The 27,052-nt window shown below is 37.2% G+C and overlaps 1 protein-coding gene across 1 annotated transcript in view; it reads left to right on the top strand.

The window, feature by feature from the left end:
* The window catches only part of Esyt2 (extended synaptotagmin-like protein 2), a 33,879-nt gene extending 7,218 nt beyond the window's left edge, over positions 1-26,661 (top strand). The window contains exons 2-20 of the mRNA XM_019047286.2: positions 2,229-2,270; positions 4,809-4,949; positions 9,301-9,377; positions 14,058-14,124; positions 14,705-14,850; positions 15,215-15,335; positions 15,738-15,908; positions 16,423-16,511; positions 16,802-16,850; positions 17,543-17,632; positions 17,949-18,035; positions 18,771-18,929; positions 19,346-19,498; positions 19,964-20,168; positions 20,782-20,890; positions 21,395-21,487; positions 23,202-23,298; positions 24,054-24,197; positions 24,960-26,661. Coding sequence (XP_018902831.2) covers positions 2,229-2,270; positions 4,809-4,949; positions 9,301-9,377; positions 14,058-14,124; positions 14,705-14,850; positions 15,215-15,335; positions 15,738-15,908; positions 16,423-16,511; positions 16,802-16,850; positions 17,543-17,632; positions 17,949-18,035; positions 18,771-18,929; positions 19,346-19,498; positions 19,964-20,168; positions 20,782-20,890; positions 21,395-21,487; positions 23,202-23,298; positions 24,054-24,197; positions 24,960-25,049 — 2,130 coding nt within the window. The 3' untranslated portion in view covers positions 25,050-26,661. The remainder of the gene's footprint in view (positions 1-2,228; positions 2,271-4,808; positions 4,950-9,300; positions 9,378-14,057; positions 14,125-14,704; positions 14,851-15,214; positions 15,336-15,737; positions 15,909-16,422; positions 16,512-16,801; positions 16,851-17,542; positions 17,633-17,948; positions 18,036-18,770; positions 18,930-19,345; positions 19,499-19,963; positions 20,169-20,781; positions 20,891-21,394; positions 21,488-23,201; positions 23,299-24,053; positions 24,198-24,959) is intronic.
* The last annotated feature ends 391 nt before the right edge of the window (positions 26,662-27,052 follow it).

Raw genomic sequence — 27,052 nt, forward strand, 5'->3', positions numbered from 1 at the left:
CATATGACGCTATTTCGTTAGGTATACCAACGGGTCCATCGTAGACTGTATTCCCATCCGTTTGCACTGAGGCAGGATTCTAGCACTAAGCTAGGCCGTCACCGTCTTGAGGAAAAAACAAAGCCCAATATTCATAAAAATCAAAATCAAAAGGAAAAAAATTAGGGTCTCTTAGAGAAAAAAAGGAGGTATTTGAACCTTGAGGTTTGTTTACCCTGTGACGTAGGTCGGTACAACCTGGCCAGCGAAATCCGGAATTCGAAGTATGGAAAACGGACCATAATGTCCGATTTTTTTTGCTTAAATCAACTCATGATATAATTTCAAGCACTTTTTATAGAATGACTTTTTTCCATAAATTACACAATTTCCAAGAAAATCGATGATAAACTCGTTGTATACCGACCTACGTCATCCAAGGTGCCCGAAATGCAAACACCTCCTTTTTTCTCTCTATGGGGTCTCTTTTAGTAATAACAAGATGAACTCTTGTCACTGTATCCAGCCAAATAATAGCCTCCGTCCGAAATAATGTAGGGGTCGTCGGAGAATGAAGTACAGAGAATTTAATGTGGATGGGAAATCCATGGAAAACTCGAAGAATTTAGGAAAACCCCTCCAAAACATAGTGAAAAACCCGTAACCCAGGGAGTTTTGGCTTTTTACTGAATTATTCTTACTGCAATTTTTACAGTGAAAATTTTAGTTTGGCCGCCTGAATGATTTCATTGCTGAGGTCTGCTTTTTCTTTCCACTTTCGAATCAAGACAAGACGAAGGGAAAATATAGGAAACACTCAGGAAAGATCATTGGGAGGGGAAGCGGAAGCCACGCAATGTCATTTACCTAGCGTCATGATTAGACAATTTTTATGAAATTCCTGGAAAATTACTGTGTCTTACTTTATGTTTTTCGGGCTTTCAGTGCCGTCGAAAGAAGTCTTTCATGGAAGGGGGGGGGGGGGGTTATCCCATGATCAATTTTTCATGGAGTGGGGGTCGCAGGTATTATTTCCCTAAAATCCCGACAAATTACCATTTTTCAAAGAAATGTTCCGGTCATGGAGGGGTCGAGACCCCCTGGACACCCCCCCCCCCCCGTCCACATCTCTCCCTGAACCACTCTGGATCAAGATGTGCACCTTATCATGGGGCCTTCATAAGGAAATAATTAACCCTTAGATGCACAAGCCATGTCGAACTGACCCGAAACTTGCTGGAAACACGTGCCTCGCAGGTTGTATATGTATGTGGGGCTAGTGTATACGAGCTTTAGGCACAGGTCTACAAGTACATCCTAAATAAAGAATCAGACGTCACATTGAAAATAGAAAAAAATCTAATATCGAACATAGCTGAAAATTGAAGAGATGTATTTGGCCTCGTTTCTTAACTTTTCTCCCGAATCCAAGCAAAGCGAAGCCTTATTGGCAGCATAGAGCGTAGCATTGCAATTTCAAGCCTCGCGCCATGGCGCCTTCAATTATACAAACGCAACACGGGCATCCATCAAGTACGAATAGTTGTATCTCTGCGCCGTCATCAACACGCGTCCTCTCCCTTGGTCTACTTCCATGTTAGGTTGGTTCCGTTAGTCTTGTTTGTATAGTCTTTGTACTTCAGAGACTAAGTGAGGGACACAGCTGAAGATAGGAAAGACGTAATCGGGCCTTCTTTTTTTAATTTTGCTCCCGAATATGAGCGACGCGACGCCTCATTGACAGTATGTAACGGAGCGTTGCGAGTTCTCGCCATGTCGGCGCCATCAATTTTGCAGATGCAACACCCATGAAGCACGAATAGTTGTATCTCTACACCGTCATCAACGCACGTTGAGTCGTTGAGGTGTCTTTGCTCTCTTATTTTTGAAATTTGAGAAAGGTTAAAGTTGGGGTTGCTCAAAATTAGGGAGGTTTGAAACCTCCCACCCTCGAAAAAAATGAAAGGTTTGAATCTAGGTTCTGATTCAAGTGGAAAATACTGTTTTTTTAGATTTTCCCCCAGGTATAAGCTACCTTTAGAAGTTTATGATACTTCAAAGTTTTCTGCGGAAAATTTTGATGACGGAATTTATCTTGCGAAAGTTCAACTTTCACCCTTCCTTGTCGTCCTTTTTCAGATGGTTAGAGGTCGTACCAATAATCCCTCATAAATTTAAATCTTTATTTTCAGAGAGGATAATCTATTTTACAGAACTTGCCTCATTAATGTCATCTTTTATTGTTACAGGTGTTTTTCCCGGACGTCGAGCGTGCGGAATGGCTCAATGTGGTAAGTGCTGCCAACTTGATCAGTACCTAGCAAACCCTCCTGAAATTTTATTTGACTTTACGATCTAGGTACAAGAATGGCAACCAATATGACGTCATTTCGGAACGGAAAAATGTGTCCCTACTTATTCATTGTCCTGCGTTTAGTTTTTTTGATTTGGCATACTCGAATGAAAGCGAAAAAAAGTAGCCCCCCCCCCCCCCCCCTCATTTAACTTTTTAGTCTTGATCATCGTATTTAATTTAATTTACGAATACAAGGTTTTGCTAAAATCGCTTTTATCGTGGGAGATGAATCAGCCACCGTAAAATTTATGAATTTAAGAACTGCGTAGGTAACATATTACCTCCTCAAAATTTCACGAGGAAAACGAATCACTCATGCTCAGGAAATCAACTGCTCAACTGGATACAGTGGAGAAGTTGCATGTGTGAGGAATTTGCGATTTGACTGTTGATTCTTATGTAAAAGGTTGCGAGAAACACGATGGTGCTACTGGTTTTCTCTGAAATCATCTCCCAAGCTCAAAAAAAGCTCTCAAGTTGAGGCCAAAATGGAGGAGATATCCCACGCTATCCTGAGAGTCCACCTCTACATCAAGATAAACTCTCCATGCAAAGATAGGGAGCAAATACATTAGCAGTGATGCCGTGTTTTCAGTTTCAGAGTCCCCAAATGAAGTGGCAGCCCTGTCAATGTATTTGCCCCCTATCTTTGCATGGAGAGTTTGTTTTGATGTAGAGGTGGACTCTCAGGATAGCGTGGGATATCCCCTCCATTCTGGCCTCAACTTGTGAGCTTTTTTGAGCTTGGGAGTTGATTTCAGAGAAAACCAGTGGCCACATCGTGTTTCTCGCGAACTTTTACAGAAGAATCAACAGTCAAATCTCATGCAACATCTCCATTGTTCAAAATATATTCATTTACGATGCGAATGAGATAGAGAATGTGGATTAATGGACCTAGGGACAGATTTAGGTTTTTTTTACCCATAAGTGCAGTCTGTGGTGCGGACCCCCCGAAAATCTCCTCGAGGAAGGAGAGTTCAGTTGTTAACTCGCCCATTAGAGGGGGGTCGTGAGGACCTCCTTCGATAAAATTTGAAAAAACCCTACTTGAACGCAAGTTGAGGCGATTTTGGCACGCGTTTTGAGGGGAAAGAAGAGGAGAGAGCTCTCTACGGACTCAAATATCAGCCCATGAGAAACAGTGGAAAATGTCATCGTCAAAAAGATTTGAAGGGGAAAAAATCAACTTTGCGACTGGAGCGTTTACATTGGGTAAATCCGGCCCTGAATGTACCCCTGCTTGAGGAAAGAATTGGTTTGAGCACGTAGGATGAGAGGGTATCCAAAATGATGACCGCAAGAGTATAGAAGTTCATGAATGAATTTGTATCTATCATTTAAGTTTTGATGACTGTCCGTTATGATAAAGACTTTTATCACATTTTTATCAATGTTATCACTTTTAAACTCACACGTGCTTGATACGGTAATGGCTAGGCAAAGAAGGATTATGCCTTAGTCAAAGGAAGAGATGATTTACTCTCCTCACCAACCTTCCTCTGCTTGTTAGGTTTTAAGTAGGAATAAGGCTAAGAAATCGTAAAAAGTGTAAAAACGTTTTTAAAAAGGGCCGAGCATCTGTAACAGGGTGACCCAATAGCTCGCATCACTAGAACCAAGCATAACCCTTTCAATTTTTAAACAAATTGAGACGGAGACTTGTAATGGAGATGTTGCGTGTGTGAGGAATTTGCGATTTGACTTTTGATTCTCATGTAAAAGTTCGCGAAAAACACGATAGTGCCACTCGTTTTCTCCTAAGCTCAAAAAAAGCTCTCAAGTTGAGGCCAAAATGGAGGGGATATCCCACGCTATCCTTAGAGTCCACCTCTACATCAAGACAAACTCTCCATGCAAAAGATAGGCAAATACATTAGCAGGATTGCCGTGTTTTCAATTTTAGAGTCCCCAAATAAAGTGGCTGCCCTGTCAATGTATTCGCTCCCTATCTTTTGCATGGAGAGTTTGTCTTGTTGTAGAGGTGGACTCTTAGGATAGCGTGGGATATCCCCTCCATTTTGGCCTCAACTTGAGAGCTTTTTTTGAGCTAAGGAGTTGATTTCAGAGAAAACCAGTGGAATCATCGTGTTTCTCGCGAACTTTTACGTAAGAATCATTAATCAAATCGCAAATTCCTCACACATGCAACATCTCCATTCTGTGAGTGCTTCCAGGTCGAAGGAAACGACCTCTTGAACCCCCCAAAATTTCAAGGGGGTCACCCTGAAAAGCTCGTAAAACCCTTGGGGTTATAAGGGTCGTACGAGACTTCTGGATCATCCTATGTAACTGGATCCCTCGATGACCACCCCGGTCATAAAATAACTAAATAAGGAATCATGGAACCATGTACGTTGAGTTTTCCTGCTCACGGTTCCTCTTGATTTAATTCTTTTTTAGTTCCTTTCTGCGTAGAAATACGTCAGTTCGCGTTTATTTCAATTTGTTCAAATTTTATTTTCTGGAACAGATCCTGAAGCAGATGTGGCCGAACATCAACCATTATATGTACAACTTAATCAAGGATACCATAGAACCGAGCATCCGGGAGAACTTGGTTCAGTACAAACTCAAAAACTTCCAATTCGGAAAGATTAGACTCGGAGCTATCGTAAGTATCTGAGATATCCTTACACCTTCTCCGCAACTCTCAGCATCAATCACCCTGTTCATTGTCATTTTACCGTCTTCACTGTCGAGGACGACACTTACAATCATCGTCGCACAGTGGACCGAATCAATAGGAGGAGTCGGACAAAATTTGAAAACTTTGAAAGCTTATATTTTCGAAAATATAAGACAAAAAAGTTTAAAGGTGGTTCCATTGGTTTTTTTGTGAAATTTCCTCTCAGAAACACCCCTTGAAATAGAATTTATGACAAAATGAACATCAAAAATTGAAATTTTCGCCAAAAATTTCATGTCCGACCTCTTCTATTAGCTCGTACCACTGTGCGTCGGTTCCCACATATAAAATTTGTTTACTTTACAAATTGCTCTCGTCGTCGTTTCCAGCACAAATGAACGTAACTCCATTCCAGAGTTGCAAAATTGACTAAAATAATTCAATTTTTTACAAGAATGTACCCACGTAATTTTTGTCCCAACATTTTTATGATTTTTGTATGTGGTCCGAAGAAAAATCGGTGGAAATTTCAGTCAGAAATGCTGAAGATTCGGCTAGTGAAAATGCAGTTTACGAGAGGAAATTTGACAACATTGAAGTACAGTTACGTTCTTCCATAAGGGAAACAACGTCGTGTGAAAATTAAAGGAAGTATTCGCCAAGAAAAGTATTGGATGAAGGAAGCCTGTGTCAAAATTAGCCCCTCCTCACTTTATAGTCATTTACATCCTGGAATACGATCCTCATCCATAGAGACTATAACCCCTATTGTGACGTCATCTTTCGTCAAGCTAACGCAATCCTATCTACGTCATAAGTCAAATTATCGCCTGTGCTTCAAGGCTTGGAAGCCAGGTACAAAATGCACGTTTACGCCATCTGTTTGCACAAAATTGATTTAATAACTTCGTAACCTGCGAGATATCAGAGAGACGAAGGATGCGAGACAGCGGCGTGGTGTGAATTACGATGTATTGATTGTTATGCCATTTAAACCTATGGAAAAGGATCGATAAACAGGGTTCTCGCAGCGAACACCTTCATAATCGATTCTTTATCATATGTTGAAATGGCATAACAATCGATCCATCGCAATTCACGCCACGCCACTGATGCGAGATCGCGAGTCCCGTCGCGTAGGTAATTAGGGATGCCACAACTCCCGTATCCCTAAATTTTTGCCAGCGCAATTGCACGAAGCAATGCTGCAATTGCGATCGCGATCCTTTTTTAAAATTTCTTTCTTCAATTTTCAGATTTCTCGTAGTGTTGCGCCCCCCCCCCCCCCCCCCCCCTCCTTTCCAGCCGGTTCGACAAGGATGATAGTTCCGCTCCTGAGGTTTTAGGTTCCGCGGGAAGGTTTTGAAAACTCGAGTCGTCTCAGGAGCAATTTTGAGCTGTTCTTACAGAAAAATTGACCCTCTCACGATTTCTAAGATGAAAGATGTGCCACGCTCTTTCCTAGCAAAATCTCTCACATCACTCCGTGGGGGGGGGGGGGGATGCAGATATCTGCTCATCTGATTATTGAATTTATCAGGCGAAGCGATAGACAAAGAAGGCATAGAGAGTATGGAGCGATCCCACTGGTTGAAACAGGTGTTTCTTCTAGAATAAGGGGAAGGGGGGGGGGATGATGGACCAACATTGTAGGATCCCCTGGTAGGTTAGTAGTTGCCATTAGTAGGTCTATTTACCTCTTTTATCTATTTCAGCAGCCCGCTTCCACCAATAGGATAGCTCCTTTTCCCCTTATTCTTCTTTTCTTTAGTTTTTTCCATCAATTTCAATCAGTCCGCTGGATTCTGATTCGAGGAGGGCAAGTGCCTACCTAAAATCCAGGCGATGGTATTTACCTTTCTAGACTCAAGCTTCAAAGCGCTTTGTACTTGCACGTAAGAAACTAATTAAAGCGACTCATTCATGATTCGCATACCCAAGTAAGTAACTCCATCGGCCGTTATTTGCACAAGTCGGCGAGTTGGACTTGGCCGGTGAAATTAACATCTTATTCTACAGAAGTTGGAACGGAGCTGGCAAGACGTAAAAACAGCCGGAGACTAACCAATGACGTCACAAGGATGCGGTGGGGCAGGAGCTGATTTATGAGCGCTGTCGAACGTCTCAATAGGAGCTAAATGCCGAGTTCCAGCCGGTGGCGGTCAGCTGCGACAGGTGACCTTAAGGTCACGGCTCATCTCCTCGAGCACAATTCGCCGCTCCTCTGACGTAAGGGCGGATCTCGATTCCCGCATAAGCCCTGAAAAGCCTGGTATTTTATGGACATCAGGGCTCAAGTGGAAATCGAGTTACGCTCTTACGTCAGAGGAGCGACGAATCCACCGTGCGGCTCTTGTTTTAAAGCCCGGCTACAACAAATTCTCGTGTTCCCTCACGCGTTTCGTGCCGGTTTGCCGAAAACAATAGAGAGTTCGCCTATTTTATTCTCTCGCTTATATTAATATTGGTTGGATACTCCTCCAATGGCGCTCTCTTATATATTTCGTGCTCGCTCAAAATTAGTACAAAATTAAGTCGATGCTAAAAATTTTGCGCAATGGGCCACCAGAGAAGGTCTATATTAGAGGAGAACGTCGCATGTTTTCTCCTCAAAATTTTACACAGAAAACGATTCACACAACGGGAAGTGTAGAAATTAACTCCTGAGCTAGGTATTAACAAGTCTTTTTAACATAGATCGAATGGGAGTTAGATTATACAAATGACCTCATTTATATTTTTTCCACTGAACCAATGTTAACTGAAAACACTTACATCTTGTTAAAGAATTTCCCAATAAAAAGTCTGCAGAGTGAGGGCATTTAGGTTCTTTCACATAAATGAGCAACATGCACAATCTTAGCATAATGGTCAACAGTGCTCACCGTGTTTTTGAATTCCCAGTCTCTAACTATAAATTTAGTTTCCATTTATTTAAATAAACGAAATCTAATGTTAATACATTGTGGCAATCGCCACTGTTCTTTGGTTGGCTGGCAACCCTGACTTGAGATCATCAAACGACGATCGATGATGAGATCATTAACTTTGATGTTACCTTCTACACGTAATATTTGCTCCAAGTCCTCGCTTAAATGGCTGGCCCCGGTTGTTCGTGATTTTATAGCTGCCAGGAGAATTCCTGCCCTGCCCTCTGACCCTCAGTTGTCAAGTGTTTCATGATTTTAAAACGAAAGAAAAATACCAACGAGTTGACATTTTTTTTCAGTGCGAGGGATGTCAACGGTTAAAGTCGAAAACTTTTCCTTTTTATCTTGTTCTTTTTTTTTGTAAATATTTTTAAATTTTAATAATTAATTTATTTTGTAAAAAAATTTCTGTAAATAGATTTGAATGAGTGAAGAAAATTCGCAGGAAAAATCAAATAAAACTGTTCGTTCTTTTAAAAATAAGAAATTAAAAAAATAAATATGAGTGGAGATTTGCAGAACATCAGAATCGGCGTTACGTGCTTTTTGACTGGATTCATCGAATGATGCCACTTTGGGGAGGGAAAGGCTGTTGGGGAACAAAATTTTCTCCGGCAGGATTAAACTTCACAAAAATGTTAAATTGATTGGACGAAATTTCTCAAGGAAAAGGCAAAGTTTCCAGCGCAGAGCTAGGCCTAGGGTTGATTTGGAAAAGATTTCAATGTGGGAATAGTGTCCTCTCCATTACCGAATAATAATTGAATGGAAACCTAAGAAGAAAAAAGTAAAATTTAGTGAGGTAGTTAGTCAAATTTTGTGTGTAATTTTTTTTTTTTTGGGGGGGGGGGGGGGGCATGGGCTCATTACCACCCCTCCCCAAGGTCTACTGGCGTTGAGCTTCTGCGATACCGCCCTCAACATCGCGTAGTCTCTGCGTGGATTAGAACGCTCCTTCATTTTAACGGTTATGCAATGAGGGCTACTGTAAAGTTAAAATACTTTGATGCCCAGAGCGAAGGAATTTTACGGAGGAATTAAGATTGCCTCCATTATACAAGAGCTTGAGAGCAATGGGAGCTTGTACCTGACCCTAATGGCTCAATTATTAACCATAATCTAGTCTGTGAAGTGAGAAGATCTGCCGTCTTTCAGCCCTTGTAAGACAACAGGAGGTGATCATATAATTGTCTGTTATTGCAAAATAATACAAAAAATTAATGAATGAAAAAATCCATCACCTTTTCATAATTATCCTATTTCCATAAAACTTTCACTGTCTATATAGTAAGTAGGTTTTTAGTTTTAAGCTGTCTAATGTGTTCAATGCAACTATAAAATAGATATGTAGTATGTAGTCAAGTAAGTTAAAATTCTCTAATTTTCCCCCTCTTTTCATCTTTCAGCCTCCACGCATTGGTGGCATCAAAGTCTATGAAAAACACGTTGCAAGGGATGAAATCATCATGGACATGGAAATTTCGTGAGTACTATCTTCTGAAATTCACTTGAAAAACTTATTTTTCCCTTGGAGGCAGTGCCAAGTATTTAATGGAAATTCATTCATGAGAGCATGAATTTTCTCTAAGATTATTTTTGAATTAATTATTTTTAGCAAAAGACCACTGGCTAAATTATTACTATCATAATCAGGGCCAGATTTACCTACTTGCCGCCCATGGGCCGCCTGTATTTTGCAGCCCCCTTCTTATTCGTTTGTATACATCAATAAAAACTATCAAGTGAACGTGCCGGAGGGGGAGAGGTGCATAAGACGCGTTTATTTGTGTTGGACACATATTTGCGAAAGCCCTGACGACACTACTTAGCAAAAGTTCACGGAACTTCGCGCCAAAGTCAAGTTCCGTAAACCTATTTCTGTGTGGACAACCCCTTCCATTTATGAGTATTGAACGAAAAAATTATGAAAGAATAAACATAAATGTGGTTTAATAATTTTAACTTCTGCCGCCGCGCCGCACTGACCGCACTGTATTTGGAGCAATGCGTGAAGTATTCATGCAGTCTTGTAGGCGCTATGCATTTCTCGCCGGCCGCTGCTGACCGCTTTGTGTCTGACGCAATGCGTGAAGTATTCATACAGTCTTGTAGGCGCTATGCATTTCTCGCCGGCCGCTGCTGACCGCACTGTGTCTGACACAATGCGTGAAGTATTCATGCAGTCTTGTAGGCGCTAATATGTGTTAAATGCCGACCGCCGCCGCGCCGAGGCGCGGGCTTCTCCTTCTCATCTCAAGTCCTCTCCATCATTGCTCTCTGCGCCGCGCCGTTCTAGGCCGGCTGCATAACGTTTGCGCACACTTTTCTTACCGATAACGTTTGCGCACGCTTTTCACGAATATCATTTGCGCACACTTTTTACCGATAACGTTTGCGCACACTGCACTATTTGGCAACGCTTCAATGATGCGTCAGTTGTATCGCTTCGTGATAAGACAATTCAACGGACGGATAATTTATAAACGGACGAGGGGAAATTTTCATTTAAATAAATTCCAATTAGCAATCAGAAACTCAGAAACTCCGAAATTTTCAGGTCCTTATCGAGATGCGAATTGGTTAAAACAATAATTTCAACATCTTTTCTTTGTTGATCATTCCGTTTAGTGAACACCTCATCATTTCTCACTGATTTAATTTTCAAAGACACTATATTCTGAGCGTTAAAAAATTGTTGAGAGGCTTCGTAGACATTCGGAAGATGATAGTAAAACTCCCCGCTAAGCTTCCTGTTAAAGCTTTCAACGCCATTTGCTGTCGTGCAAGCGTCGTAAGTGAGAGGACTTGCCCACATATCAGGTGGGAACAATGTAGTATCAATGTAATTTCGCCGGATGTAACTAAGAAATTGAGAAACGCCGTTTACATTAGGTGTAGTTGCGCCCAGTTCATAAAATGCAGTGGGAACATCATCGGGGGGCAAATAAGATAAGGAAAAAAATAAACGTAGCCACTGTTGAAGTTCCAGTTGCTCTCCTTTTTTTTCCTGCCGGGTGAATGCGTAGCGTAGCCTTGGATATTTTTGAATACGCCGCCACCAACTTTGACCAAGATGAAATCTACAGCCCCTTATTTTAACGGTTGAAAAGCACGTTTAGCGGAATTGTGAGCTGCAGATTCAAAATCAAGAAGGAGAAGCTTAAAAGGTGACACGCGTAGCATCATTGCAGCGTTGCCAAATAGTGCAGTGTGCGCAAACGTTATCGGTAAAAAGTGTGCGCAAATGATATTCGTGAAAAGTGTGTGCAAACGTTATCGGTAAAAAAATTGTGCGCAAACGTTATGCACCGTCTAGGCCAAATTGCATGTTGGGTTTCTCTCTTAACTCGACTTATTAAAGGTGCTGTCTCTTGTATCACCGAAAGACGACAAAATTAGAAATTACAATACTGTCAAGAAATGAGAGATTTTGTCGCCTTTTCTCGTTTGTAATTTTTTTTTCTGAATCGATTTTTTTACGCATACAGTTAAAAAAGTTGCAAAATTTACCGCCCCCCCAAATTTGCTGCCAAGGGCCGCAGCCCATGTGGCCACCCCTTAGATCTGGCCCTGATCATAATTTGATGTAATACTTTTCACCAGGAATTCACGATGCTCCTTGGTATTATGACTGTTTTGGGAATAATTAGTTAGTTTGCTTGAATATCAAATCCCTTATTGAGGTGATTTGTCACAGTCTAGGGCATATTTTCTGTGTGCGACCGAGACAGAGCAAAGAGGTTGTTCCATCTACCATTGAAACTGGGCCCAGAATGAAATCTCCTCATCTTTTCAGGTATCAAAGGGCATGGTCAGGGACACCCAAAAATGGTTGAATTTTTTCCAAATTCCCCCCTGGGGAGGGGGGGCGGGGGGTTATATGAAAAACGGTTTTTTGGCTATAACTTTTGAACGGTTTAAGATATCGATTTGAACTTTTTTTTAAATGAAAGGTCGTTTAAAGAGCTTTCTTTTGGTATATTATGTTTTATAGTTAGGTCAATTTTTGACCAATTTATGGCCTGTCAAAAATTTTCCATGAGTCCAAAAATCAGATTTCTGTAGTTTAGAGCAGCGACGATCGCATGCAGATGAACAAAAAACTGTTCAACTTATAGCCCTCTCTCTGACGGTTAAAATGAGCCCAAGATCATCTTGGGGAAACGATTTGTCTCCGAGTTATGCTTCTTCAAAGTTGGCGCGGCGGGGTCCGCTTCCGCGGGGCAGCGCTCCGGAGTACGATAGTTCACTCCCACCCCCCTCCCGTCATGCCACGCGACGCAAACCGAGGAAGACTACCTTTAATGATCATTTGAACAGATAAATGCACACAATATACGCTATTATGGTGTACAAGTATTATTAAAATTATATTGAAAACGCTCTATAAAATGAGAAGCAATATACCTGGATCCGGCAATTTGTTTGACGACTATCGCATAGTGTCCGCGATACATAATTTATATTTTCAACGCCTGCAAAGTGATGGTGACGAAAAAAAATTGCCATTCAAATGCTCCAAAAATTAAATGAGCCGAATATTGTGCAACAAATTGTTGAGGACGAGAAATGGCTCCGAAAAAAAGTAGTTTTTGAAAACCTGACGACAGATCATTTTAAAAATTTAGAACAGTGGAGGAGCGAAGATCTTGACACCCTCTCGGGAAGTTATCAAATTGGACTTGCAGCAAGTTATATTGCAGACCACTTTGATAATGGAAAATATTGCTTTCAAGTGACGAAGGATAACTTTTTGCCAGATTTTCAAAAATATGATATTTCCGTAAATTCGCCTCTTTTTCTTCGATCGCGGATCCTATCGAGGCATAAATCAAAAAAAGAATATCATATATTTATATTAATCGACACCAGTAAAAAATCCAGCGAGGCCATTAAAGCAAGTTACTGCACATGTAAGAACGGTGCGCGTACCATCAATCCTTGTGCTCACGTCGTAACTATACTGTGGTATTTGTTTTACGGGCGCTATCACAAAAACCCAGCGCCTTCAGCCTTTTTGAATGAATGCTTCCCTCTCAGAAAAGTCGATTTTGGCTTTTCAGACGACGAAGATGAGGATGAAAATGCGGATCACACTGCCGATGATCCTATGGATTGCGGTGATGATAAATTCGGTGAGATTCCACTCTTCTATTTATTATATTAATATAATTTTAATAATACTTGTACACCATAATAGCGTATATTGTGTGCATTTATCTGTTCAAATGATCATTAAAGGTAGTCTTCCTCGGTTTGCGTCGCGTGGCATGACGGGAGGGGGGTGGGAGTGAACTATCGTACTCCGGAGCGCTGCCCCGCGGAAGCGGACCCCGCCGCGCCAACTTTGAAGAAGCATAACTCGGAGACAAATCGTTTCCCCAAGATGATCTTGGGCTCATTTTAACCGTCAGAGAGAGGGCTATAAGTTGAACAGTTTTTTGTTCATCTGCATGCGATCGTCGCTGCTCTAAACTACAGAAATCTGATTTTTGGACTCATGGAAAATTTTTGACAGGCCATAAATTGGTCAAAAATTGACCTAACTATAAAACATAATATACCAAAAGAAAGCTCTTTAAACGACCTTTCATTTAAAAAAAGTTCAAATCGATATCTTAAACCGTTCAAAAGTTATAGCCAAAAAACCGTTTTTCATATAACCCCCCGCCCCCCCTCCCCAGGGGGGAATTTGGAAAAAATTCAACCATTTTTGGGTGTCCCTGACCATGCCCTTTGATACCTGAAAAGATGAGGAGATTTCATTCTGGGCCCAGTTTCAATGGTAGATGGAACAACCTCTTTCTTACAGCCGCCTGCTCAGAGGTTTCTCTCCTAAGTTTTCAGAGTGTATTGATGCAAGAGGAATCAAATATTTCCGAGCTTGATTGTCAAGGCTTACTAATGTTATTCTATGCAGCTGAAGACCCCCTGAGCATCCTAGCATTGCAGACTTTCGGGCTGTTCAGCCTTCAATTCGCTTTTTCATTATATTTCCACCATTTATCAAATTCGAACAGGATGACTTATTTGAATCTGAAACATTTAAGTGTCATACTTTTTGAAAGAAACTGAGAATTTTTTCACTGAAAATTATTATCTAATGTATAAATAACAAACTACCTAAAAAAATTATTAATTTGATGGCTTTTTGTCTATCCAGTTATGCAGGCGATTGTGATATATCTTTCACTGTAAGCGGTGTGTCTGGTGGCATCAAGGATTTCCAGGTAATTTAATAACTTTCTGTAACAAACAGATCTGAACATTTTTCAATTGAAGGCCCGAAATATTTCTCCTTAGCATTTATATTATTTAATTTAAATACTGGCGAATATTCTGATACCTCCATCCTTGATCATTCCTCTTTCGTTAAATTAATCTTTTTTAAGAAAAAATTGTGTGTAGGAATCGCAAAATATATTTTGCAGATTTATTTGCACAATGATTGACATATATTGAAGCCAATTTCTAAACTCTGTAAATATCGCAACAAAATTGTTTTCCCTCATCAAATAAGACCTTTTTGAACTTTTGTTTTGGGAGGGATGGGGGTGTAGGAGAAAATTTTGGAAGCGATCTCAAAGATTTTGCTTGATACAATGGTGCATACAATGGTGGTTTAAGTAAAAATCGTTATCTATCAAAAATTCAATTTCCAAAAATTTTGTTGCTAGTACACCATTTTTCAACTAAATTGTGTGATTATGTTCAATCCCTCCGCTCCTAGCGTTTCAGTTTTAAATTTTTTGCTTTTTCTGTCTTTTTTTTAACTGAGTGGCCTTTTGCATCAAATTTTGAAAATTTCAGATCCATGGGATGATGCGGGTTATAATGAAACCTCTAATACCCACGATACCACTTGTGGGTGGTGTGCAAATGTTCTTTTTGAACAACCCTACTCTTGATTTTAATCTAGTTGGTGCTCTTGACATGTTGGATGCTCCTGGGCTGAGGTAAAACATCTTGTCTTTTCTGGAACTTACTTGCTTAAAGTTATCTATCAATTGTATAGTTTCTTCTTGCATTCTATAATCCATTAATGTTGAATGTATGTATGTATCCAGTTATGTATGAAAATAATTGTTTTTGTGGTGCCCTTGTTCTCCATTTAGACTAATATGTATTAGACTCTCCCATGTCTAATATGATTTTTCAAAAGAAAGGAAAGATCAGACAAGAAGAAAATAGATTAAAATCAGAATGAGCGCACAGAATATAAAAAATAATAGCAAATCTCTTCAATTTTATTTTCAACAATTGGCTCATTTTTCTAGAACCTAGTTATGATTCACCTAATTTGTAAATTCGTTTTTTCAGCGATATGTTACATCGAATCGTAGTAGAACAAATTGGTGCTATGATGGTTTTACCAAACAAATTGCCAATTATTCTCAGTACTACTGTACCTAGTCAGACGCTCAAGACACCGCAGCCGGAAGTAAGTAATCAAGCTTACTGAATTCAGTTTTATTAATTTCCTGAATATAAAATCCAATTAAAGACAATAATTTTAAGAGCAATCCATGATACTACAGTAAAATTACAAAAAAATAAAATGGAATACAGGAAACAAGGCTGAAATGAAATGCACCAAAATCGAAACGTCTCAGTAAAATTTTACCTAGTATCCTCTCATCTTCCACAAATCCTGCTGACTTTAAAATGATCCAAAATTTATTCTGTAATGATTAAATGGTCTCAAATTTGAGAGGGTCTCTCCCAAAATAAGGAATTGAGTTTGTATGGTTTTGTTTTTGCAGCTGGGCTCTCTATGCCTAATGAAGTGCAGTTTTTCTGTGAATGTTACCTGGAGTTTAATTCTTTTTTTCCCTAATTCTAGGGTGTTCTAAGGATTCACGTTGTTGAAGGTAAACATTTGATGGCAAAAGACATGAAAATGGTTGGTAAAAATACGTCAGACCCTTACGTAATCCTTACCTTAGGGGCCCAAACTTACCGTACGCCCACAATTGACTCTACTCTTGATCCCAAATGGGATTACTGGTGTGAGGTAAGATCTTTTTAAACTTAATTTAGATTCATTATTCAGGCCCCTATTTTAACTTATTCTAGTTCCTATTTACCCAAGCTCTCTCTCTCACTCACATATAAGTAGGTATGTTAATTTTACGGTTAAATAGTGGTCTTTTGACTCTCACCAAAACCTTTTTCAAGAGCGACCTAAAGTTTTACTGAAGAAAACATCTCAGTGAAGAAGGGATCATACAAATTTTTAATGGAGCCCGTTCTACAGAAATTCATTTCCAGTATATGTTAGCCATTTTTGGAATTTACATGGATTGTCTATCTGGAACAGAAATCAGATAATGATGAAATGCCTCCTCTTGTTGATTTTAATCTTCACGGTCATTTTAATTAATTAATTTTGAAAACGAGACAAATGCAATTTAATAATTTAAATTCTGAAACTTTCAAATCATAGTTATCATATCATTTTAGTATAATTGTTCTAAATTTGCCTCTGTACACTCTTACATATATTTTGTCTCTTTCATGGGGAACAGATGGTTGTTTACTCATCACGGGGTCAAGAATTAGCACTCCAACTTTATGATGAAGACAAGCTGAAGAAAAAAGATTCGAGCCTCGGAAAGTAAGTCACTCACTTCTTTTTGCTGTGAACCTTAAAATCTTTTTCAAATTGGTTCCACTAATAGATTTTGTTATTATTTTATTTATTAATTTTACCAGTCTTGTGGTACCAGTCAGGTACAAAATCATTTTTGTAAAGCTCAGGTTTGACAGTGCAACTTGTAGTTGTGATCAAATTAGTATTTTTTAAAACTTTGCCAAAAAATGCATTTATTTTGCTGAGGAGGCATCATGAATTTCTCAGTGACTTTGTAAACAAGAGTTGAATGCAAATATTTTATCTTTTTTCAGAGCTACAGTGGACATACACAATGTTGTTAAAAAAGGTGGAGTTGATTCTGTAAGTATTGAATAAGAGTAATATTTAAGTGTACCGCCTTGAAGATAAATTTTGAGATTCATTTGTATGTATCTAACGGTGTTGAATTCTGTCATACAAAGCAGGCAACTAAATCGTCATTTTGTACATGTCCCTGTTTTGTCTTATGAGGAAAATACAGCTTCGATCTTACCTGAATGGGTTGTTTCTAAAAAGGAACATATCCATTTCTAGATAGTGCTAAAACTGTAAATTGTAACCATCTGTAAATGTGCATGTTCCCGTTTGGAAACTAGTCGTTCCTTTTTGGAAGACATCATCTTTCAACTTGCAAAAAACTTTTATGAAAGCTTCAAAGACTCTCAAGTCTTTTACACTCATTTCAGTTCTGGGCATTAACCATTTCTGAATCTATAATGCCGTTTACTTTGATTGCTTTTGTCCCATTTTCATTTTTTACCCCTATAAAAGTTTTCAGCTACATTTTGTATTATGGTCTATGTTTTTAGATGGTCAAAATGTTACGCGTATTGTGTTCGCTATAAGTGTAAAATTTGCATACATTTAGGGAGAGATCCTCAGTATCATTCATCCTCCTAGCAAAAATTCTGTACTCCCTACATATCTGGTGGTAAAATACTGCCAGGTTGTTACAATTCAGACTACGTCTTTTAGTGTTTTCCCTCTTAATAATCCGTTTTCTTTTATTTCAGTGGGTCACCTTGGAAGAGGCTACTCATGGTATGGTTCATCTTCGACTTTCTTGGTTGACAATTACAAAGGACACTAAGTTGTTAGCAACGGTGCGTAAATTATCAAAGTGGTCTAAAAATTTTGATAGGTAACTAAGGAGCATGCTTCTTAAATCTTAAAGCTTAGAAGATAATTCACTCTCTCATTATCTTTAAAGGAATTTGTGATGGAAGCACATACAGTAAACTGTCAATTATAGTAGTCACTTTAGAAAAGTGTTCAAGTATGGAATGTATGTCATGCTGTCAACTTTTCTTTCCAACTTACAAGACTTACAAAAATTTCTCTGACTGATCAGATTATTAATTTGTTGTAGATGTATTGTTTCCACGCATTGATTAATTTTGTTCAATTTTTCTTCTCTAGGCTTTAGCTGAAACTCAATTGCTGCGCGTCACATCAATGAGCAGTGCTCTTTTGACTGTTTATGTTGATTCTGCCAAGAACCTGCCGGTAAATTATTTCGTTAATTTTAAATATTTTTCAGTGTCTGAGGACCTGGTAAAACTTCTTAAAAGCAGATAGGAGCATCAAGAACCAGGCAACATTCATGGATTGAAAATTTACATTCCATTTATGCTCAACCGTATCTAAAACAAGTGGCTTTCTCTTGATGGAAGCGACATCCTAGTGATCACTGAATAAATTTATATTATTAAGAAGGAAAACATAAATGGACGTATTTCTGCCAAACGGAACTATGTACATTATGCCGTGAGCCTCCGTATGCATATATTTTTATAGGTCTCAGGGCTTATGTCTTAATGCACATATTTCCGTTTGGCAGAAATATGTCCAAATAGTCCTGAAAAAGGAAAATGAACAACTCATTTTCTTTTCTGCTGCATTTTACCAACTTCCCATCAATTGATCATGATAATTCCAAGGATAATTTGTTTTTATTTGTGTTGTAATAACTCTGTTCATCATGCCTTGTTAAAAAACTGGACATATAAACTAAGCCACCTGTAGCTTATTCTTCAGGATTCTGGAGAGTGTTCTATCAAAATCTCAAAATCCAGTTTTCATTGCAAATCAACAAAAGTTGTATCATAGGATATTGTAAGCCTATGAGCTAAGGCCCTGTGCCACATGAACAGTCATATATTGGAACTTTTCATCCGAAAGGAACATTTTTATTGATTGTAACTTTTTTTTATTTATTTATGTATTTATTTTTTTTTTTAGAATGCTCGAACTCAGAGTAAACCAGATCCATATGTTTCCTTGAACGTTGGAAATAAAGTTGTGAAAACTAATGTTCAGTACAGAACAGACTGCCCAGTTTTTGAGCAAGGATTCACGCTTTTAGTTGGCAACCCTGAAACAGATTCCTTGCGTGTTAAGGTAAGTTTGATATAAGTGACAAACAAAAATTTTGTTCTGAAATTCATTTTGCAGAAAACTGATGGGGGGAAATAATTCATTCTTCTTCATTGTTTCCCTTGAAATAACTTTTTCTGTTTATGTTTGCACTAATTGGACAAAAATGAATTAAATTTTGCTGGTGTGGAATGTGATATCTTTATTATTGATAATCCCAGACGAAGCTAAACATGTTAGTACACTAATAGGAAAATTTATTCCCACTAAGTATATTATAAGTTTTCTCTTTTCCACAAATTTATTTCCGGAGAAAGCCAACAAATGAAATTATACAGAATTATTAAGTTCCTTAGTATCTCTAATAGTTACATGTGTATTTTTGATTGTGGTTAAGCTGTAAAAGTATTCAGCCCATGAATTGTGACCTCTTTTTCCAGATCTTTGACCAAAAAACTGAGGGAGAAATCGGTCGGTTAGATTACACTCTAGAACAACTACTGGAAAAGAAGGATTTAGAGATTTCGTCTGAGCCTTTCACCCTCCAGAAGGCAGGCAGTGACAGTAAAATAATTTTATCAATGCAGTTACGAGTGAGTATTCATTTAGTTTTTTTAATGTTTTATCTGCGGGGAACTGACTGTTCAGTTTTGGAAAGCTATTTCTCTTGATTTTTCCTGCGCAAACAGTCCTTCTTTAATTTATGGGATTTCATTACATTTTTAAGAATAGTTGACAAAAATATTGCTCTGTGTCATATCTGTTATTTGCGAAAAGTTTACAGCAAAACTGGGCAGTATTTCAAAAGAATGAACCAAGTGCAATTTACGCAGAACAAATAAAAAAAGGTTTGAGGTTTCATTCCTCCTTAATGCTTAACATAAAGATCAAACTTTGAATCACTTTTTTAATTATAAATATTTTTTTCAGACTTTTGGAAACATTGCTCTCATTTCACTAAAAGTTGCCTACTCACTCAGTATCTTATCAAATTGGGTTCAATATCACAACGTTTCTTTTCTTTTCATGGTGGTTTACTTTAATCAATACAATTACAGATTCTGAAGACATCTGAAATGGCCCCACAACCTGCTATTACAAGGACAGCCAGTCAAATGTCCCGAAATAGGAGTATAGGCTCAAGAACCTCTAGTAGCAGCTCAATGTCGGTAATTTTACCTGGTGGTGGTGGTGGAAACGCTGGTGGCGGTGATACGGTAAAATCTACAGTGCCTGAAGAAACAGAGGACAAAATTGATTCTGGTAAGAATTTTTCTTTTGTTATTTATTTGTAGCATCAAAAATCTCATAATTGAACTTTTGGCACCATTGCTTAGAAGAGCGTTTATCTAACATTTTTGCCAAAGAAACAGTAAGATATATATGGTGAAACGACCAGACCATGTATCTGGTATGTGGTCTTTAAAAATCTCCGCTGTCATTTTATTTTTTTGAAGGAGAACAAATCAATGTCATTCCTTGAAGTTTTCACGAAGTTTTCTTTGCAAGGAGAAGAAAAGGCACAGAGTTTTTAAAAAATTGACATCGAGTAGTTTTCCATTTAACCAATAAAGTGTATCTCTTGTATGCAACAGACCCATTAACTTTAAAAGTAGTTCTCGATTTGTTTTTTTAATCTTCTAAAACTTCAAATCACTGTAAGAATAAATTAGTTTAACTGGTGCTGAAGGATTAAGAAGATGGAGTTTTTTTTCCTAGACTAGGAGCCATTACTGTTCACAAAAAACACTTAAAAAAAGAGTGAATGAGTATGGTTTTTTTTTTTTTTTTTAATTTAACCCATTTGGGTCGTCAATCAGGTATGTCTGTTCCTTTAATCAGGAATTCACCCATTACTTCTTATCTCATTTTGCAGCAAATGGTGAGCTAAAGCCAGTAACAGAAAATATGACAATTGGAACTCCTCCTTATGCCGTAAAATCCGCTCCTTATGAGTTACACCAACGATCTCCAAGTGTAACAGGGTAAGGACAAACTCTTTTTTGTCGTCATAAATTTCGCAAAAATTCCTCTCTTCACCCAAGACAGTTTTTTTGCCTCTTTTGGTTTCCCTCCCACGAAACCCAAAACCGTCCACCAAAGTTAATTTCTATCGCTGATTTTCACTTTTTGTCACCCTTTTTAAAGCTACCTCCTCTCAATTTATCTCTCAATTTTCTAGAACCCTATTTACTTCTAGAATTTTGACTTCTTGTTTTGATCAAATTTCATTTAGTTTAGAATTCTGTTCATCAAAACATTAAAATTGTTAAATATTTTCATCAAAATTCTGTTCAGTTGAAAGAATTACTTTCTTTTTGGAAACTAAATTATTCATAGTACAGTGTTCGCAGATGAATGCAATGCCCCCTTACTGATTATGCCACATTCAACTAAAAGGAATAGTTTGCAACAAATTAAAGGATCTGAGTCAAATATTTACTTGATATCAAAAGCTAATTTTTAATGTAAAATTAAAATTTTTTTAGGAGCATGGGACTATCAAAATTAGGCCAAATTTACATAACATTGCGGTACAGTGTGCAGCGCCAACGGTTAATCGTAGTAATCCACAAAATTGCGTAAGTGAATTATAAAAATGGATCTTTGTTACTCCTCTTCTAGTTTAAATGATACATACACATGTATTTTTTTATGCTTCTAGTTTTTAGGTCAGCAAAAAAAACACTAGTGGTAAAGTTTCATTGAAAGTACACATCAAATTTTTTCAACTAATGAGCTAATGATAGCTGGCAGGATTTTGCTCAAAAAGAGTTTAATCAGAGAAATTAAACAGCAAACTACGTATCAATCAACTTGAAGGCAGATAATAATTCATGCATGTCCAGTCATGTGGCGCGTTTCAAGATCTATCAATTGATCTGCCGTTTAAACCTATGGAAAAGGATCGATATACAGGGTGTTTGCAATGAACACCCAAATAATTGATTCTTTACCATAGCTTCAAATGGGGTAATATCGATAATCCATCATTCATGCCACGCCATGCCACTGTGCATGTCAGTACTTGTGAACGTCCACAGGAAAAGGGATCTGAGTCTACATAAACTGGAAAGCATTGAGCAGCATTCATTAATACATTTCATGAACATTTTTGAAATTTCAAACCAAATCATTGTGATTTGAGGTTTGTAGTTTAAAAATCATGGTATCAAAAAAGGACAATTCAGGTTATGGAATTCCATGATTACGATCGGCTTTTTCAATCCTTCCACTGGCTATAAAGGAACTAAACGACTTTGAATTTCTTCCTTTGGACATCAGAAACAGTGTTTCGTCATAATCTTTAAATTCAATTCTGCCATTCAACTAGATGATATCAAATTTTAAAGCAGGGTCATTATTATAATGTGAATACTGTGAGAGTAAAATGCTGTAATTGCCCTTTAAATCACTCATGTACTTTTTCTCCCTATAATGATAGGGAAAGCACTAAGCATTTTGCCCCAGAGCAAACGCCACTAGAATTCAAATGAAAAAATACTTGACTATTCAAAAATGAGACTCTTGTTGTGAGAAAATAGAGGATGGAATGACTATTGCAGTAAACTGCAAATGCAAAACTTGTGTTTAATTCCTCAAATATTTCTTTTGCCTGATTGAAACATCATGGAGGAATTTTTGTCTATCTTGTTTAGTTGGTTGGAACAAAAGAAATGTAAATATCCGCTAAACCTCATTACATATTTATAGGCATGAGTCCGCATGAGATGATTCAAAACTCCCAATGTAGATAAATAGTGCTCCCTAAATAATACCACTCGATTATTGATCTGTTACTCATACCTTGATCTTTGTCTAGTATGAATCAGGTTTTGAAGTACATATCGATGGTGAAACTCCTAAGCCTCGTATCTCACTTGCAGCGTTATAAGATCTCTGCCCCCTTTTTATTTTTTTGAAACAGAACGAATCAACATCATTCCTTGAAGTTTTTACAGAATTTTTTTCATGCAAGAGGAAAAATCAAGGAAGTTTTAAAGAATTGACATTGAGTAGTTTTCTATTTAAAACATAAAGCATGAAAAGAAGTCTGCAACATTGCAAACTGATATACTTGTGCAGTTTGGGAGTTTCACTGTCAATTTGAGCAATCGAAATCTTTTTTCGCATTCAATGAGATACCTGCTTGAATTTTCAATCTTTAATCTTCTAGTTGCTGTTCATAGTTTCTGTTCCCAATTTTTTGGAATCTTGTAAGATTTTCCTGGCACAGTTATTAACACAGCACAAATTTTTTAAGAGTGTCATTTAATTTTGCCATTTTGATTTCAGGAATCTTCCCAAAAAAGATCCTAGCAATATACCAGATCCCTACGTAAAGTTGTACCTTTTACCTGAAAGATCGAAGGAAACAAAGAGAAAAACAGAGGTGAGCCATTCTTAAAACTTTTTGCTCTTAATTTCCCACGATAATTTTTTTTTTGCATGTTTGAGGTGCTCTTTTGATTTATACTATGTTGAAAAAACACCTTGCCATTTTTTATGGCTCTCAATTTTTCTACCCTGGCAACAATGGAGATTTTTCAGGCCCTCTCTTGGAACATGTGTAAATAGTTATTGATTAAATACTATTTTCATTATGAACGATGTGAACAAACTTCAACAGTTACATTTCAATGGTGAAAGAAGGAAAATGCATAAGCTTATGCATATGCACCATTCAGTTCTCATTTTCTATTTTAGGTCACCTTTTTCAGCATCATTGTAGCTTATCATCTTCTTTCTTATGTCATTATTTAGAATCTCCCAGTTTTCCCTTCAAGTTACATTTGTTAACAAACAATCATCATAACTGTAAAGTCAATTGAAATTCCCGAGATGATTTCTGAAAAACGAGGGAAAATTGTATAGAATACTGATGTTTAGTTGTGCTTTGAAAAAGTATAATATAACTGGAGCAATGCCAATCATGATAGGCAATCGTTTTACCAGTTGAAACATAAAAAGTTCCTCAGCAGGTTTAACTTGGCATAGACTTGTTTTATATTACCTATCAATATTTGTTCAAGATTGTCAGAAAAGTATGTTATTGTTGGAAAAGTTGAAGGGGCAGGAAGCATCGTAAAAATTCAACACAATGCAGAAAATGATGTTATTAATTTCTTTTCCGGATGTATCTTTCAGACAATTAAAGATGACTGCAACCCTATTTATGAGGAGTCATTTGAGTATACTGTAAGTCAAGGAGTTTTGAGCTCCAAGCAGCTAGAAGTTACTGTCGTCAACCAGCATAATTGGTACTCAGCCGGAAGTCCTGTAATAGGGCAGGTCAGTATCTTTTCGCTATTTAATCACTAGTTTTATCTATGATGAATTTTGGAAAAGCTATGCTTGCATTGGAACATTGTAAAATCCCAGCTTGTATTTTTCCTTATGCATCATACAAATCCGAGTGTTTAGTGTCTACCCCATAAAGTTCTCAAAAGAAATGGATCTTATCACACTTGCACACGTACAAAAACAATATTTTTTGTTAGTTACATCAGCAAAAATGTCTGCAGGTTCTTACAGATAGTAATTCAATATGAATCTTTCTTTTTTTCTGTTTTTTTTTGTATTTATCTAGGTATTACAGACATATGCAGAATAAAGAGACCTCAGGGGGCTTTGATAATTTTCCTTTAACATTTATGTACGTCATGTACAGTATTTGCTTACAAGCACTTTTACAACTGTTGGGCACACAGATTGAAGAGATTCAGAGGCACATCATCCCAAGGGCACAGTGTACAATGACCTCAGAAGCAGATACTCATGTATAAAATATTGAGAATAATCTGTTGCCTCAAATGATTTATTATTTTTGACCAATATGTCACTTTAATAGCACATACGAGGGGTATTTAACAGCCTCTTTTGTAAAACTGACGTGCTGTTTCAATAGATATTTTTACAAGCACTGTCCATTATGTTATCTTTTTACACCCACTTTTACCAAAAATATTCTTTTGATGATTTGATGGTCTGTTTGAAAACTTTATCTTTAGGAATTGTAGCCAGTTTCAAATTATTTTGTTTTTATCTCAACAGGTAATAATTGATCTTGACCAAGTAGATCCCAATGGTGAAGATTTGACTGACTGGTTTGATTTGCAACATGAATCGACTTCTAAAGATTGATCCAAAATTTCAACAGAAACAGTAAAATTTCAGTTGAGGTTGAAGCTACTGTGTGCTTTAAAGCATTTGGTGTTTTTTGTGCTGATATTCCAGTGATTTTATTAATTTAAGAGTTGTTTTTGTTTTTATTTATTTGTTTCATATCTGTAATTTAACTACATATTTCACTTTGGTGTAATCCAATAGGCATGTCTACTTGCGGGCAATTCATTCAAGAGCACTATTTGTTCACCTTCTTTTATCCTTAAATCTGATTTCTCTGCCCTGTGCTTATTGTATACTTAAATCCAAGAACAATGCCCATTGTTTTCGACAGTAGATTTTGGTGAGTATATCACTAAAAATGATTGAAATCGTTTGGCATCATAAATCACAATTGAATTGAATTTTACCTGGATTTAGATCGAATATGAGGGATAAAATACCATCAAGAATTGTGAATAGTTCATCCTGACACACTTTGTATTCATTCATTATTTTTTTTACCTTCAAAAATCTTTGTATACTGTCAATTGTTTTTGGTATTTGCATTTATGAAACTCTTATTTGACTAAATTTCTAAGGTTTCATTGAAACCTGTATGGATTGAATTTTTGTGTATGACAACTTCAAATGTATGAACTCTTCATTCACTTTCATTCTCAATCATTTTATTAAATGTAAGACTAAATGGTATATAACCATTTGATAAAGCCAAACTATTAGATAGCAAGCAAGAATACATTTTGAATTTATTAATTTCTTAGGTATTTAATTTTTAATTTTTTCACATTGTCTTGAATAAACTGTGCTATTGACTTTAAAGTAACTCCTTTGGAATTATGAAGTTTAAACCAAAATTAAGAGATGAAAGAATTCATCCCACTTACCTACTCGTCAAAATCCAACTTGTCCTCCCCAAGTACTACCATATATCCATATTGGAATATTAAGATAATTATATTGATGGTGAAACTACCAACCTTGGATCTCAATTTTTGTGTCTGAAAAAAGTTCTGCTCACATTTAATGTTTTCAAGAAAACATCGCTCAATATTATTGCACAAAATTTTTAGAGAGTATTATACTTGAAAGATCAAATCAAAATCAAACTAGTTGTACGCAAAAATGATGACCAGACCTTCTTAAGAAAAAGATACCTTGACAGAGACAGAGATTTACGTTGTTACAAATCGAGATACCTACTTGGTTTGGTAGTTTTCTTGTTGATATGTAGGAGTATTCAATCAAAAGAAACTACATCCATTCTAATTAAAACTCCAAGATCTATTGGGTTCATTTCGCAATGGATATAGTTCCTTTCGATTTAAATTTGTCCATATAACTCTAAAAGATTGTCATGCACCCAACCCTTTTAATTCGGTGTGTTGCCTTGCTAAACCTTACCCCTGTGCGCTAAGATTCTTATCTTTAATTTTTAGTTGTTATTTTGAAAACAAACTTTACCAGATAATATTGTTATCACGGATTCTTGTTCTTTCATAAAATAATTATTACTTAACTCCATGCCGGCCTTATGTATCTGTGCATTGATTGGCGCTTAAAATGCTACAGTTGGACTGTGTTTTCTGTGATCTTGTTTGTATTAAAGTTAACCATATTTACATGTTAATTATTTACTTATTGAATATATCTATAGACTTTCCCCTACAGTCTGCACTGAATGGTTGCAGTATGTTATGCACTGAGGATAAATAGTAGGCACACTGACCTGGATCTACTATCCTCTCAGTTAAAAATGCTAAAACGAAGTGTAAAAAAACCAGAGGGTTTTAAAATTATTACCAGGTACTTAAAATGTATTTAAAGTAAAAACATATGCGAACAACCATGGAACTGAATAAAGGGTTCTTTAATGTTAAGCAAATGATTTTAGTGTAAAATTATCGCTATTTTATTCTTTACTAATAACCTTCTTTACTTCTTTAGCCACTCAATAACTAAAGTAATCACTGACAATACTTACTTTGTAAGTTTGATCAAATTTGCAAAGCTGCGTTTTC

This window comes from Bemisia tabaci, chromosome 2, assembly GCF_918797505.1.
Source record: "Bemisia tabaci chromosome 2, PGI_BMITA_v3".
Classification (NCBI taxonomy): Eukaryota; Metazoa; Arthropoda; class Insecta; order Hemiptera; family Aleyrodidae; genus Bemisia; species Bemisia tabaci.